General features: G+C 51.9%; 1 protein-coding gene across 1 annotated transcript in view; it reads left to right on the top strand.

Moving 5' to 3' along the window:
• Positions 1-4,587: 4,587 nt before the first annotated feature.
• Positions 4,588-16,936, top strand: part of LOC144163258 (post-GPI attachment to proteins factor 6-like) — a 29,576-nt gene continuing 17,227 nt past the window's right edge. The window contains exons 1-4 of the mRNA XM_077694132.1: positions 4,588-5,035; positions 6,655-6,820; positions 7,097-7,310; positions 7,884-8,011. Of these exons, the coding sequence (XP_077550258.1) occupies positions 4,954-5,035; positions 6,655-6,820; positions 7,097-7,310; positions 7,884-8,011 (590 nt within the window). The 5' untranslated portion in view covers positions 4,588-4,953. The remainder of the gene's footprint in view (positions 5,036-6,654; positions 6,821-7,096; positions 7,311-7,883; positions 8,012-16,936) is intronic.

Raw genomic sequence — 16,936 nt, forward strand, 5'->3', positions numbered from 1 at the left:
CATCATCATCGAGGCGGTATGTCACCATCATCACCACCATAATCATAATTATCATCGATGCGGTATGTCACAATCATCATAGTAATGATGATGATGGTGTGGTGGTAAACACGATGATATTGATCATAGTAGGGCTTGTGATGATTATATCCACCGCCGTGTTTACACGCTGCTGATGGTTCCTGTGTATCTTGCAAGCGGCCCTCCGATGGCACGGATTGTCCCCGCATACGCTCATCGCTCTTTCCAGCGACGCTAGTGACGCCGCGCGGAATTTGTCCGAAGCCGGGAGACGGTGATCGGCGTACCGGTCGCTGCGGCGGAGGCGGCCGGCGGCATCCGTGCGGGCTCGCAGAAGCGAAAGGGAAATAGCAATCGCAAGTATAGTAATCGACAATGCCGTGTAAATAATCGGAAAATATAGGCTGAACGAGCGTTCATACTCTCTAAACTTTCTTGAAGCTATAGAAACTGCAGGTAAATGAAAGAGGTTTGGTATTTATCGGCGTCTGCTGCGGAGAAAAACGGAAGTATTTCTGGCCCACTCGCGCGTACGTGGTGCCTAAATTATTCTTTATGGAATTATGGCTGCCACATTTAATTGTTCTTTGCTGTGAGGGCGCCGATTTTGCAGGCTCTTTGTATAACCTTGTGATCGTCTTTTTCGGATACTATTTCCATTCACTGCCGCTTAACGTGTTAACCGATCTTCGCTTATAAGTGGTTAAAATGGCGCAATTCCACTGCTTTCAAGCGTATAAGTAGCAGAGGCTGTCCGATCCGCTTGCTTTTATTTTCAATTAATAAACAATGAAAACTTTTTGAACGCGAAGGCGAGAAATAAACGTGGGTATGCGTTTATTGATTAATGACTGAATATATAAATAATTATGTCGAAGCAAGACGTTTTAGCAATGACAATATAGCAACTGGGTCTGGTAGTTCAAATGCGAGCTCTTGAATGCATTTGGTAGCACCCGTTTTCGTTTTCGTAATAAGCATTGACGCACCTAAAAATCTTACCGGCAGTCAAATCAACATAACATAATTCCAGCCAGGAGAGTTCTCTTAAATTGATTATGGCAAGCCAAAAGCGCTCCTGTAAAGTACTGCCTGTATTTTCATGTACGCTTCAATATCACACGCAGGCTTACATTTTTTTTCATATATAATGCTAACACGTTCGTTTGTATACCACTTGATACGACGTAATACGACGTCTTCGCGGTTTTACTGCCCAAAGTAACAACTAGGTTTTACGACACCCAAGCAAAATGCCGCAATACGCACATATCGCCCGCGCATGGTGCGCATGGGCTTCTGCTTAGTATGTAAACACGGAAATGAACACACCTAAAGTAAAACGTGCACTGCGATGACGTACACTGCAATAATGTCCCAAAACTTAGCGTTGCACGTTGTGTAGCAGGTTGTTTGCCCAATGAGGCGGGATTGTTCTCAAACCCTTTCAGTGCGACCTGAGCCATCCACAGCGGATTGCCTCGCACGCAGAGCTTTTTACGCCGTAGCAGACACCCTGAAACGAATCGAATGCTGTCTCGTAATCAGCAACGTATGCATGTGTTCATTTTTCAAGAAAGTAGTTGTTTCAAGCGGAACTATGGTGTTTTATGTCGTTATTGATGCTGGCGCACATTCTGCTGCGAAGGCCCGATCACCGTCTCGTTCGCCATTGCCGTTTTCCGCAGCGCCACCTGTAGGGGCTGGAAAGAGCGGATAGTATCAACCGCCACCGTCACCCTTGCCACATCAACGCTTCAGCCCCTCATTTAAAGATTCTCGGCATGGACTTCCAAACTAATAGCGCCAACTCAAAACCACGAGTGTGAGAGAGAGAGAGAGAGAGAGAGAGAGAGAGAGAGAGAGAGAGAGAGAGAGAGAGAGAGAGAGAGAGAGAGAGAGATGATGATGATGATGAATAAATCTTTATTTGTCAAGCTGGTGCAGATGTTAGGGCACCCGCCCGATGGGGGGCTTCCCTATTCCGGGATACTCTGAGCTCGGCTGGCGGTCCATGCCCTCTTCACCAGTTCACGCTGGATCCCAAGGTCCGGGCTCGTCCGGCGGTTCGCCCACTGCTTGTAGAAGGGGGAGGTTATTGGGGCAAGGCCTGGGGTCTTCAGGCACTCCCAAATCTGGTGGTACAGTGTACCGGGCGTTGGACAGAAATTACAGGTAGACGGGTATTGGGTGGGAGAGATTTCATTTGAAGGAAAAACACACAGAAAGGTCGGCCTGACGGTATCAGCTCTGGCAAGCTATTCTGTATGTGGGAAAGGGAAGGAGGAGAAAGAGCGTAGATAGAGGGTGAGAGAAATGAAAAAGGGGTTAATTAATTAATTAATTAATTAATTAATCATCTGTGTCTACAGTGCTTTTGACAATGTGCGGCACACAAAGTTCCTGCAGAATCTCAACGCACTTGGGCTGCGGCCGGCGCACATAGAGCTACGCGAGGGACTTCCTTTCCGACAGGAAAGCTATCGTAAAAATGGGAGATACCTCCACAACACCATTTCTCTTCCGAGGCCGCGGTACCCCACATGGAGCAGTACTCTCCCCCCTGCTCTTTAACCTTACCCTCATTGGGCTGCCGAATCTCCTCAACAACATCCTATGGATCAGGCATGGCCTATACGCGGATGACATTACCATCTGGACGTCCACGGAGTCAATTGCGCCCCTCGCCTCCCGGCCCCAAGTGGGGTCGAGCTGACGGCGACGGCGCGGGCGATCCGAGTAACCCGCGCGGCCGGCCGGACACGACGCCTCGGGCTCCGCCCGCTACCTAGCGCAGGTAGTTAGATGAGGTGCGGCGAAGCCCTGCGTGGCCCGACCCGCACCTTTCTCGCAGGAATAATCAATAAAGGTCATTTCTCTCTCTCTCTCTCAATTGGGGCAATGCAGGATCGCTTGCAAGAAGTAGCGGATGTGGTAAGCGAGTATGCCAAGTAGTGCGGCCTCTGCTTCGCTCCGCAAAAATCGGAGTTGCTTGTCGTTTCGCTACGCAAGAAACATGCCCCAGGCACACCCACCACTTGCCCCGAATGAGATGGTCACACCATCCCTCCATCTCAGCATATAAAGATTCTCGGCACGACCTTTCAAGCAATCAAGACCAACTCATTACTCATTATCAAACTCAAGACAATGAGCGATCAGGCGACGCGTATGATACGCCGGATCGCCACGAAAACACGTGGCATGGGAGAGGGGGACCTGCTTCGGCTCGTCCAGGCCTTTGTCGTGTCGAGGATTATATACGTCTTACAGTATACGCTCTGCTCAACATCACTGAGACGCAGGAAGTCAACAGGATGATCGGCAAGGCATGCATGCATACAGGCACTCGGACTTCCGGTCTTTACCCCACCGAAAGGCTTCTTCAGAAGAGCTCGGCATCCATAACACTGCCGAGGAATTAATTGGGGCTCACCTCACCAATCGAAAAACGAGGCTAGGAGGTCACAAAAACTGGGAAGCGATCCTCTCACGTCTGGACTCTCGGCCCCGCTGAGCCACACGCCTTCCCTCACGGGATCGAGACGTATGCCCCACAAAACCTGTATGACAGCATTACGGTCCTTCCACTGCCACGCAGTATGCACCCCGTGCTCCACGTTGAACGGAGAGAAGCAAAAAAAAAAAAAAGCCACACACAATTAGAACTATTGAAACCAATCAACCCCTATTTGCGCGGAACGGTACCCACAGAAGCCGTCAACAACGGACCCCACGGTGGTCTCCCTCCAGCTGGCAACATCAGTCCTGCGCAAGCGGAGAAAGTGGATACATAGCTGTTGCACGAACTAGCGTATCCGCCATCATGCACCGACTCAGCACGCCTACCTAAATTTCACTGGGGGCACCTGCATACTACGCTGCGCATTATTCAACAGCAACCCCCGAAGAGGTCAATTAAGTTACTGTGGGCTCCTTCGGCGCATCACGGCACCCTGGAAACGAGGCGGCTGGTATCGCTCAAGAATCGCCCCACCGAGCTGGGCCCGAGATTAGCGTTGCCTAACCCGAGCGCATGCATTCTTTGACGACCTTTTATTTATGCTGACATTACGCAACAACATTGACTGTCGTGACACCCCCCCCCCCCCCCCCAAAAAAAAAAAAAAAAAAACACAGACGCAAATGCATAGCTCGAGAGCACGAATGGCATCTACGTGCGCTCCAACTTATCCTGCCCGGTTCCACTCATTTAATTGACAATTAACTTCCCGCTTTGCCGATTCCCCCCCCCCCTTTTTTTTTTGGGGTGGGGGGGGGGGGGGGGAGGAATGCTGAGAGGTATTGCGGGTGTGGCCAATTCCCGCTAATTTTGTTTGCCTCCAATCTCCACTTTTTCACAATAGAGCTTTGTGAGAGAGCCTTGGCGAGCTCTGGCCTGGACGACCACCTTCGCGATAGGCTGGCGCAAGTTAGCGCTGCTGATGCCGTCCGCGCTCAAAGCCTGCATCTCGGACTGAAGACACCTTCTAGAGCTTTCGATTCAATGAATAAACGTTTATTCTTTATCTTCGGTTTTTCACAATCTCAGAACTGCCTATACATTGCCCAGAGAAAAAATAGCTCCTGCTCCCACTTTCAAATACCGCGCGCAATCGCAGCCGCTCGAGATCCGCGCGCAACGAAACCAGTCGTAAGTTTCGGATCGCAGGGCTTCGCGCGGCTTTGCGGTTGGTACGGTGGTTGCGCTTGTTGGGTACGCGTACGCGGTCGCATTCGATGAGAAAGTCAGGAAATGCATGCATTCACTCTAAAAGCGGCGAATGTCCGACAAACGACGTCCTCTTGACCTGCAAAGAAAAATAATGAAATAATAAGCAAAATGTAAAGGCGGGACGAAAGAACCGCGGAGAGACGAAATCACACAAATAAAACTCGGTGTCCGTTGGTTGGTGGGGGCCAGCGGAGAAAATGGCGAACAGCTGTTCTCTCCTGGAGCGGTTGCTGCGGTTGTGTTGGCTTCTGCACTCCGCTCGGCTCGGAGTTCCGCTCGGTGAGACTCTTTTACGTCACATTTTAAAAAGCTCGCGTGTGTCACGCCGATATTCCGGCTCCGCTTGACGTAGAGTCGAACGTTTTTCTTTTTCCCTCGTTCGTTTGCGTGCTCGTGCTTCCGCAGCTGTAGGGTCTCGCGCGGGAGCATGGCGTTGGGATATCATCGCGTTGCGAAACAAGCGTGACGGTGATGCTAAACCCGTCGTTAACTAAACGCGCAGCGCGAGAAATAACGTTGTCTGCGTATTGTGTGCGTTTCGCGCTGCCTTCGGCACTTTCCCGTAGTCTGGCAAAAATAAAAGCCGATATTTGGGTTTTTTTTTGGTGTTGGAAGGCTTCGATCGTCTTATTGAGCGCATCGCGCTGCTTGCACTGGCTGCAGTCGAGCCAAAAAGACTGTGATTGCGAGTAGATAAGCTCCAGCCAACGTGCTGTGCATGGGAATGCATCTGCTGCTCATAAATCATCTAGTTTTCCTCGTGCTGATTCGCGTTTAAAATCAAAGCATCCATGCATTAATTGCTACGAAACGCCTGTTGACACGAGCTAACAGAATTCTGTGCCATTTTCTTTTTACCTCTTTAGCATGTGAACTATTTTTTTGATGAGAACATACATCATTACAAAAAAAACAACTAAACTCGGTGCACTGTTTATAAGTCAAAAAGAAAAGAGTGCACCTAAGTAGCCCGAACACACGCATACTGTAGCAGGGATCGTTAGCTGGAATTCCTAAATTTTCACCATTCTTGTGAACTTTCTTTTTTATTAAGGACGATAGTCTTTCTTGGGCTACTTGAAGTGGAAAATTTTGGTCTGTCTGTCTGTATGTGTCTGTCTGTCACTCGATTCAGCCAGCCGGCCAAACTGAAACAGAGGCTCCAATAGTCTTATATACTCACAGCCAAATCGAAACGTCTAAGTCCGGTTTTAATGGTCGTACTTGTCAACATTGTTGTACAAGAACGAGATTATTACGCAAATAGTCCGCAATCAATACATGAGTGATATTTGCACTGTTCCTTTATAAAAAAATTAACGGAAGCTTGCTTTTTGCAATATCAAATAAAATACATCAACTGCAGAAAACCGTCACCTGTTGTTGCCCGCGTTACCTGGTAGAATTCGAAGAAATCAAATGGGAACAGCAACGAAAGGTTCCACTAGATAGGTTCCGCGTTCCGCTTGGAACGCTTGTGGAGTAGGGCAATGGGGTTCTATAAACGTTGTAGCCGAATGCGTCGATTCACGTGCATCTCCGCCATACGGCAGCGCTGGCATCGAGGCACCTGACTTGGAGCAGTGGAATGTGGTAAATTTAAATTGACTTGAGCAAACCCCTAGCGTGTTATCCTGGAAGGAACGAGACGGGAGAGGAACAGCATGAGAGGTGACCGGGAAAGAGAAGGTATATGCATTTACTGGCCAGGGGCACCAGTCGACTATAGTCTTGCATCAACATTTGCACCGAAAGGAGCAGATACGCGGCCAATTTTTTCATCGTACACTCATTGTGACCTCTCCTCGTGTGCATGTGGCCTTTCCCCCACGCGATCTTGAGTCATTCCTACTAATAAATGTTCTTCGTTTGCTCCCCTCTTCCGCCTGCAACGGCAGTGTACACGCCTTCGGATGCCTACCAGGAAAGCCTTCTGCGGCCATTCCGGACGTTCAGCGATGTGGCCATCTTCCACTTCACAGTGCCTGCCCAGACGTCTCGCGCAGCGTGGCAATTCGTCGCCTTCATGGACGACAAGCACTGCCCCTCAGAGTCGGTCCACATGTTAGTATACTGCGCACCATCGTCGAGATTTCTATTCCTGTCTCAGTGAATGCTCCACGATGATCAATCTATTGCCTTGTGAAAGTGCTAATTGCTTCAGCAACTGTAGAACTGGTGCTCTGCATGGCACATAGTGATTCCGAAACGCATAAAAATTGACAATGCACTGCAGGAATTCTTTACGGGGAACACAGAGGAAAAGCAGTGAATGTCACTGCCTGGGCGAGAAATGAGACGCAATTCTAACGTGCCCGTTTGGTTCGCACCCATGTGCAGCTACCTCAGGCACGGCAGCTACCCTGTGATAGCGGCGGATAACAGCTCGTTCCCTGCCCACGTCCTCCTGCCGAGCCCATCCGTCTATCGCCTACAGACTGTGACCAAGTTCCAGCCCACAGAAATGCCCGAGTTCCACGTGCTTAACCCACTGCCCGGGAGTTGGTTCGTCATCGCCTTTGTCAAGGAATCTAGCCGGCAAATCAAGCAGCAGGTGGGTTTGCACTTGTATGTTTGTTGATCCATCGTCAAGCTGTTGTCCACCTTATTGTCCAACCTATCATGACACCCTGTTGTTAAGCTAATGTCGGCTCTTATTGTCCAGTTGCAAGTTACCCTATCATCTAGCTATTATCTACCTACAAATTACCATATTATCCAGCTATTGTCCACCAAATTGTCCACCCTATCGTGTTACCCTGTTGTCCAGCTGTTGTCAACCCCTACTGTCCACTTAAAAATTACCCTCTTACCCAGCTATTGTCCCCCCTATCAGGTTATCATATTGTCCAGCTGTTGTGGACCCCTATTGTCCACTTACAACATTATCCTGTTACCCAGCCACTGTCCACACTATCAGGTTACCCTATTGTCCACATACAAATTACCCTATTACCCAGCTACTGTCCACCCTATCAGGTTACCCTATTGTCCAGCTGTTGTCAGCCCCTATTGTCCACTTAAAAATTACCCTATTACCCATCTACTGTCCACCCTATCAGGTTATCCTATCGTCCAGCTGTTGTCCACCCCTGTTGTCCAGCTACAAACTCCGCAATAAATGCAGGGCATTCACCGGAGCTGCCAGTACAGTCTTGGAAGCATGGCTGCGTGGACGCACAATCACAACGTTATTTTGCTCAACGCTGGCACGCACCTCAACGTGACGTCACCACCTCAGCTGGCTGTGTTCAAGTGAGTCGGCGCACACGCCTGCGCAACAGCTGCCAGGTCAATTTCCCACTCTACCAAACCTATTTTATAGCAATTGAGCTCAAAAATGACAGTATATTAAGGGCACAAGATCGTGGGCGTCTTATGGTTCTGTAACTTGGTACCTCCGGGACCTGGAGTTCGGAAAAAAAAAAAAGAAGGTGGAGGGGCCTGTTTATAACTCTGCATCGCAGAATCCTCTTATTTTCTTGCGCATAGCTGGCAAGCAAGTTCGGCTACTGTAGCTTGTCAAAGTAGAGGCCAGGGGAATTTCACAAACTCCCTGGTACAGCGTCCACTATTATTGTAGAAATTCTTGGTATCATTACACCACATCTAATATAATTGTTGTATAGTGTTATAATTAATGTAATACAGGCACTGTTCGTGGCATTTTCCTTTCCTGTTCTCCCCTCGAGCCTTAGAGAAATTTCTCGAATCAAGTGTCTATGAATCATTGCTCGGTTGCTGGCATTAACCGGTGACGTGTCGAATTCCTTTATGTCAGCAAGCAAAGTAAATAACAAAAATATAAACAGCCACAGCTTCATGACCATGAGAAGCTGCATAGTGCTGCTAGCATCAAACCGCACCAAACCTTCCAGAAGGGGAATATCCCCACCGATGGCAGCGGGCACTGTGTGCATTCTTTTTTTCCTCGTTAGCGCGGGTATAAAAAGGGCACCCAAGCTGAGACGAAATCAGTTGTGTTGGAACGTCCAGTTGCGTTGAAATGTCGTGACGTACCGTCGACTTATGTCCGGGTGTGCATCGTCTCGGAAGATTCCAACGGGCTCCTGGGTCTTAAATCACCGTGATCGTCATTGGATGACCTGGCTTATATAAAAGCAACGTTTCACAGGTAGCTGAATCGCCTCTGACAGCGGTGCATCATCCGGCCTGGTTGGTGAATATTGTGGGACTTTGTCTTACATATGCATCGAACTGTTTCTCTTAGTTAACTCCTCCACTTTGTAATATTCATAGTTAATGCTCCTCGTTTGTATCTTCTTGTCTAACATTTAAACTCCCTCGCATTTGTATTACATTTTCAGTTACCTCTCATTAATGTTCCATGTCCTCGCGCTTGTATTTTATCCTGCCTGTTTAAATACAGTGTAGACCATTTATAGCGTAACCGCTTATAGTGCGGGACCGGATATAACGCAGGTTTTTGCGACCACCGGTTTGCCTCCCATAGAACTCAATGCATAAGCGTACCGCTTAAGATGCGGTTGGCCGAAGCACAATACCGACTTGCACCAATGGGAAGACGCGTACCTAAAGGCGGGAGATTCGAAGCGCTCCGAGCCAGCTAGCCGCACCAGAGATGTTTAGGCTTACCACCGTGGTATTTTTTGATGGGCGCTTTCACAAGCAGCGTGGATGGCAGTTTATATTCCACTTTTCGCCCACATTATTAGCTCTTTTCTTGCATGAGCATCTTCGCTTGCGCACCGTGCGGCATTTCAGCGAGCGGTTAGAAGCGGTCGCTGGAACTCCCTGCACTGCTTCATGGCCAGTGCCGACGCCATGTTGCCGCCTCTTACCGCGCCGCCCACACCACGCCAGTTGTATCCGCGCTGGCGTGCACTACACGTTTTCGCGATACCAAATCTACCACGCGGTTCACGCTTTAGAACATTGTTGCAGATAAGCCACCGCTCTTTCCCTTTCCGAACATTCGAGCCGCGCGAAGCCGAAGATTTCCACCACCAGTACGTTGCGCTGATAAGCAGCCGCCTTCCGCATCGTGAACACAAGGTGGGGTAAAAAAAAAAATCCCGCTGGCGTTCTTATCACGTCTTGCGGCATCTGTTCATAGACGCTAAAAACACAGCCATGGTCTTTCAAAACACAAACACAACGGAAGTTAAAGCAGCGCTCGCCGTTTGTGAGACTGCGCTTTTGCCCTGCAGCAGCGGCTGATGTTAAAAATAATACGGAATATAGACCATGCCTTCGTTTTTAAGTGCTGTGCGTTTCAGTGATGATAAATATACGTTGACTTGAGAGCTAGGTGGCGATGTGGTCGAATTCGCGCGTGTTTTGGTTATAGTGCGGATTTTTGCGGCTCCCGCGGCATACGTTATAAGCGGTCTACACTGTATGTCTCCCTTCTGTTGTTTCGTTCAAGGCTCTGTCTCAATTACCACTCATGTCGGCGAAAGCCGATCATCAGACCGCCACACCCTCGTCACTGGAGCCCTTTAAATTCGGTGGGGTTATTTTGTTTGCTCGCTCGAGCTGACTCCCCATATCTTCTTGGCAGCGCACCCTCTTAAGGAAATGCTGATGAGGACACAAGTTACAATTTGTCGTGTTTTAAAGACGATAGTCCTTCTTGGGCTACTTAACTCTTTCGTTACGGCGGAAAAACGGCCGATTTTAGGTGCTTCCACAAAAATGTTTTTTTTCTCTTGAGCTACTGGACACACGTAGCCTTGCTATGCATTAAATTGTAGCTTATAGATTGCTCTTCCAAACACAAAGCAGCAGTTTTGTTAAAGGTACAATTACTTACCGTTTATTCGTCAAGTAATCAGAAAAAAGCCCTCCAGAAAAGTATACGAAAAACATAAATGGACACTTTTACCCAGACTAAAAATTATGTCAGGTATTTTAAGATATACAATTTGTTCCTACGTTCCTTGGCCATGATTCAATATATAAATCAACAGTGTACACCAAGGTTTGGATTTTTGAAGGCCCGTCAACCTAGCACAACTGACGGCTGTACCACGCTGCGAGGGCACTAAAGGGTGAGTGAGTCTCTGTAAAATGCGCATCCAAGTACCGTACTTACCCGATTCTAACGCGCAATTTTTTTAGGGAAAAATAGGTCGAAAAATTGCATGCGCGTTAGAATCGCATACAAAACCGAAACCGAAACGGCGGAAATTTCGTCCCAACCATCGCCATCACCATGTCAAGATGGCGCTCAAGCTTTTAGCAACGATTTTTCGGACGCAGGAATCATAGGCGCCTAGGCTTTTCTATCGGCGTTCACGCAAATCGTCAAATCGTTCCACTTGCGCGCTTGATAACAGCAATGGCAGCAGCGGCTCTCAGGCGTTCATAACGAGCGGTCGGCTGAAGCGTGCGCCTCTGGAGAAGCTCGCGGGATGGGCGTGTGAGGCGTGGGCCACGATCCCATCGACCATGGTTGAACGTTAGTTCAGAAGTGTGGCATCGCGAACGTGCTTGGCGGCACCGAGGGCGAGATGTTGTGGTCAGCGCAGAGCGACGAGGAGAGAGATGAATGAGATTAATTCGGGGAATAAATCACCCGTTTCTCTCGCATTCGTTTTTCTTGCTCACACAGTTGCGTGCGCGTTACAATCGGAGGTGCAAGTTTTTTCGGTTTTTTGTCAGGAAAATCTGGTGCGCGTTAGAATCGGCTAATTACGGTATACTCTTTTGGGTCCTCACACAAAGTCTTTATCAGTTCGGTGGTAAAAAACAATAAAAAAAATCCAGCGCTCTCGACAAGCGTCGCACCTGAACGCTGCAGCGCTAATCTGAAACGAGCGCCAGGTTATCTTGAAGGTGATAGCGCGATATGGCGCGGTGCATTTGGCAAAATATCCTGGCCGTACGTTGTCGAGACCCTAAACACAAAATCAAAACCGCAGTCGTCAGATAAGAAGCACGTTTTGTTTATAAATACAGCGCGGAGTTACAACGAAATTACCTGCCAGCGCTTGTTGAAGTGCGAGGCACCTGAACCGGAGCTTCGTCGTCCTAACTGAAATCTGAAGATCCCACATCATTGCTTGACCCCTCACTGCTGCTGGAATCAGAAAAATCGACAGCAGGAGCTCCCGAAGTGCTTGCTACAGCAGTCCGACTGTGCGGAGTGCGGCGCGAATTCGACGCCATTTTTCCTCCTCCTCCCCTCCCCCTTCGGTTCAAATTTCTCTTGCTACGCCACCACCACACGAGACACAAACAAACGAAACCGAAATTGAAAGAGAAGTTGCCAATGAACACACCAGATGGCGATAGTTGTCTGTGGAGCGCTTGGCTTGTGCATGTGTGCATGTCGGAAACAGGTGTGCTTGCGTGTGAGAAATGATGGCGATGTGAGCCCGGCTGTGGACTGCACCCAATTCACGGGAGTTCGTGGTGAACCGGTGAGTGTCGGTGTAGTGACATGTGGCGGTTGTCTGGCTAGTGCGCGGTCGTTCCGTGAGCTGGGCCTGCTCAGTCGCTAGGCCTTGCGGTCAGGCCCCAGCGCTTTCCGGTGCGACCCGAGGGACACGGTTACGCCACCTACCAGCGGCACTGACAGCTGAGCATCGACGGAGTGTATCGACGACGCACCAGGCGGAGCGGGGGCCGTGTCTACCGCAGAGTTTTCCTGCTGGGCGTGTCGGCATGAGTGTAGCCATGGAGGCTTATGGGTGGCTTCCCCCAGGGGTACCGCGGCGAGTGTTGTGAGGTGCGGGTCTGCTGAAACGTCGCGAAGGCGAACTTGGGGCGTTTACGGTGCGCCATGGTCAAGACGGAGAAGTGCGCTGGGCAACGCAAGAAAAAAGAAGACCCACTGGTTCAGTGTGACCAGTGCGGCCGGTGGGCGTTCTTGGAGGAAACGGAGTTTGAGAATGTGGAGGCGGCGAACGCGGCTGCCCGGTTCGACTGCAAGGGGTGCTTGGAGATCAGTGCATTGCGGCGACGGATTCAAACGACTGAAGCCAAGGTTGAGGCCCTGCTTACCTTGGTGCAACGGCTGGGCGAGCAGCGGGAGGGTGCGCCCCCAAGGGGCCACAGCGACGAAGTTGCGGATGGTACTACGGTGAACGGCGCGGCCGCCGTGCACGGGTCGCAGGGACACATAGCCGACTTGCACACGGGCCCGGCGGTGCCCAAGCAGCCAGAGAGCGGAAGGGTCGAAACACCACTCCGGGAGCGTGAGTCAGAAGAGAGCAGGGTGTTGGCGAGGACAGCCGGCGGTGACACCCAGCTGTTGGACTCCGACGATCCGAGCGTACTTCTGCGGAGCCCCAAGGGGGAGGTCGACGAGGCAGAACAGTCAAGAGAGAGTGCCACAGCTCCCCACAACAGGTGGCACGGGAAGGGACCGCTCCTGCACGAGGGGGTAGACGTACCAGACCAGACAGAAGGTTCCCAGGAACTCTTCAGGGAATCGGCGGCTGAGGACAGGGAGGCCGGGATGGCAGGGGGAGGTGCTGAAAACGTACTACCGGCTGCGGCTGACAAGCCGTCTGTTCCGGAACCGAACACAGCCCAACCAGCAGTGGTAGGAACCACACCACCCCTGTCAAACCGCCAGCTGGACGGAGCCACGAAGAAGGCAAACGATGGCAAACGGCTGGGTGCCACGAAAGCGCAGCGCGGGAGGCTAGACAAAGGGCATGCGGAGTCCATAAGTTGTGAGGACACGGCACGGGAGGTCCTTATTGTGGGAGACACGAATGCTTCCCGACTCACCCGCGCTCTCCAGCGACAGTTGGGGGCAGACAGGAGGAAATGTATACAGTGGTGCCAAGTCCGAAGAGTCCGGGCAGATGACATCAAGGGGTTGTTCAGCCGCGACCAGGAGGACACCAGCAGGCGGGCACGGCTAGTGGTTCTCCACACCGGACTGACGGATGTGCTGGATGGTGCACAGCCGGATGACATAGTGGAGGGCATCCGAGAGAGTCTGGTGCCGCACTCACCGCAGCTTATCATCTGCTCGGTGCCTGAGGTCTCCATGTGGGGAAGGGAACCACATGCGCGAGCGGTGCAGCTCAATTCTCTCCTGAGGCAACTGTGTTCCTCCCAGAAGGTGACTTTTCTGGACTTGTCAGCTTGCACGGAAGGAGAGGGCCGAATAGCGCGTGACGGCTTCCACTTTCTCGCTGAGACAGCACGCATGGTGGCAGGCTTGGTAGCCCAGTTTGTGACCCCTTTTTTAGGGGTACCGAAGGGGAAAAGCCAAGGCAGGGACAGGCAGATAAAGACACCAGAACGGCGAAGGACATCTACACGGATTTTCAAGCAGTCCCGGCGAGATTTCCCCAAGGAAGGTGCAACGCCACTGACGGCAGCAACAGGTCCTGGGAGAAGGACAAATGCTGCAGTGATAGGCGAGGAGCCACGCAGTACTGCAGAGTGGAAGGAAGCACAGCAAGAGGCTGGGGGTATGGGCCACAGCATCCCAAGGTACCAACGGCAGGGAGTACTTCCAGGGTCACAGCAGGGGCTCTGGAACTGGAGGCCTCACCCCCCTCCACCGGTAGCCTTGGCCTCAGGGCAATACCACCCAGCAGAAACAACCTCCCGAGCTGCACTGCCGTCAATGGAGATCCACCAGCCACCATTCCCGCAGGGCTTCATGTCTACACAGCAGATGCCTGCAGACTGGCGCCTGTTCCACATGGTGGGAGACTTCGTCCGGCAGCACCTAGGTCGGGCAGGGTACCAGCGCGCATAGGTGTACGCCGGCCACGCGGCCACCAACGTGGGCAGGATGGTATCAGGGTGGGGTTCCTGAACCTTAACGGGGGTCGACGCGAGCTCAAATGGACTGAGCTCTACCGCACACTGCGAGAAGATGACATCTCCCTGTTTGCGGTGGCGGAGACGCACCTCCGTGAGCTGGAGGAGCCACCTGCTCACTCCGACTGGTGTTGGGCGGGATGCAACAGAGCCGGTCAGGGGCGCAAGGGTGGTGGGATAGGCTTCCTGTGGCGGCGGGACCTGCAGTGGCGACGCCAAGAAGGTGCATGCAGTGATCACCTGTGGGTGTTTGGGGACTTGAGGGGCATCCCAGTGGCAGTGTGTGTGGTATACCTGGCAGTGAACACCAAGCACCGTGATGAAAACGTGCAGTCGCTGGAGTGCGTTCGCAGGGATGCCCGCCAGTGGGCAACGGACAGGGAACTCATCATCCTTGGTGACTTCAACGGGCACCTCAGTGAATTAGACGGCCACACTGACTTTAACGGGAGGCTGGTGTTAGGGTTGGCCGAGGACATGCAGCTCAGCATTCTTAACCTTGATCAGCGGTGTGTGGGCCAAGTCACCTGGTGTGCACGAGGAAGCGCCACCACCATCGATTATGCACTCATCTCACACGGTCTGGACAGTGCCTGTGGGATGTGCACGGTAGATGAGGAGGGCTTAAGGAGTGTGGGGAGCGACCATAACCGCCTGTGCCTGCAGTTTGGGGCTGCAGGGTTCCGGAAAAGAAACCCACAGCGGAAGGACAGAGGCAAGTACCTGCCCAGCGCTGCAGTGGGGAAGGTCTGTGAAGATTTTGAGGTTAGCCCACGCAGGCATGCAGCTACATCTTACGAAGACTTTGTACAGGCCTTAAGGGAGGTCATTGAGCGCCACATGGTGCAGGACAGAAGGTCGGACGAGGCCAGGAAGAACCCATGGTGGGATGAGGAGGTGGAGACGGCATGGAAAGAGCGCCGTAGAGCAAACCGAGCTCACCGGCTTGCCATCAAGACTGGGTGTGCCGAGGCGGTCCCAGCTATGTGGGCTCACTACATTGAGCTGAAACGCAAGGTGCAGGCATTGGTGCAGGCGAAGTTGGCCGAGCACAACATGAGCCTCTTTCGGTCACTACACTCGGATGGCAAATCCACCGCCCAGAGGTTCTGGAGGTATGTCACGTCGTTGGACAGGCCAGCCCCCCCTCCGTGCCAGCTTCGGGATGTGGCATCTGGACGCTCTATCCTCAACCTGAAGGAGCACCTCACCGAGCACTTCACTCGAGTATTTCAGGACCCCGATCCTCCGGCTGACCTGTGTGGTGGGCAGAAAGAGGACATACCACCTGACTCGACCTCGGCCAGGTCAAGGGAGGAGAGCACACATTATGCCTTCTCAGGGTTGTCGGTGGACCGGGCCTTAGCACAGCTGCGGGCTCGAACAGCCATGGGCCTAGACAGTCTGCCAGCCCGGCTGCTAAAAAATCTCGGGCCTGGTGCCAGAGAGCAGTTGGCAGACCTGTTCACAGGCATCATTGAGGGAGCTCCAATCCCAGAGGACTGGCGTTTGGGCAGGATCACCCTTGTCCCGAAACAGGGTGGCAACCCTGCACACCTGGGCGACCATCGGCCACTCACCGTCACTAGTGTTGTGTACCGCCTGTTCGCGAGCATCCTTAAGGACTGGCTGAGCGGGTGGGTCGAGGCACACAACCTCCTGACAGAGTTGCAGAACGGATTTCGTCGGGGGCGCAGACTGGACGACAACTTGTTTGTGCTCACTCAGTGTACAGAAATAGCCAGGAAGGAAGGACGCTCCCTGTTGTGTTGCTTCTTAGATGTGGAGAAAGCATACGACTCGGTACCCCATGCCCTTCTCTTCAAGCGTCTGGCACGTATGGGTATCCCAGGGGCCATACTGGACACCATACAACGCCTGTACGAGGGAAATTCAGTGGTGGTGAAGTTTGGTGGCGTGCAGTCTGCACGGATCCCAGTGGCCAAGGGACTCCGGCAGGGGTGTCCACTTTCACCACTGCTGTACATATTGTATGCAGCTGACATTGAGCGGGAGCTGCTAAAATCAGGCTTAGGCTTTGGCCTAAGATTTAGCACCAGGGGCATAGATGACAGCTGCAGACTTCCGGGTCTGGCCTTCGCAGATGACTTGGTCGTTATGGCAGAAAGCTCATCAGAGCTCCAAGTGCTGCTGGACATCTGCCATGCCGAGGTCACAAAGCTGGGCCTACGGTTCAACACCAAGAAGACTGCAGTTGTCCGCCTTGCTGGTGGTCAAAACGCAAACAGTACGCTCTCACTGGCCGGAAAACCCCTCGCCACTCAGGCATCATACAAGTACCTGGGTGTGTGGCTGGGAATGGACGAGAACCTGTACAGTGAGCAGGAGGAGAAGCTCCGGCAATCAGCACTGAGAGCCCAAGGGATCCTCAGACGCCGG

Source organism: Haemaphysalis longicornis, unplaced genomic scaffold (genome assembly GCF_048455015.1).
Source record: "Haemaphysalis longicornis isolate Haplotype H1 unplaced genomic scaffold, Haemaphysalis longicornis Haplotype H1 scaffold_12, whole genome shotgun sequence".
NCBI classification, from domain to species: Eukaryota; Metazoa; Arthropoda; class Arachnida; order Ixodida; family Ixodidae; genus Haemaphysalis; species Haemaphysalis longicornis.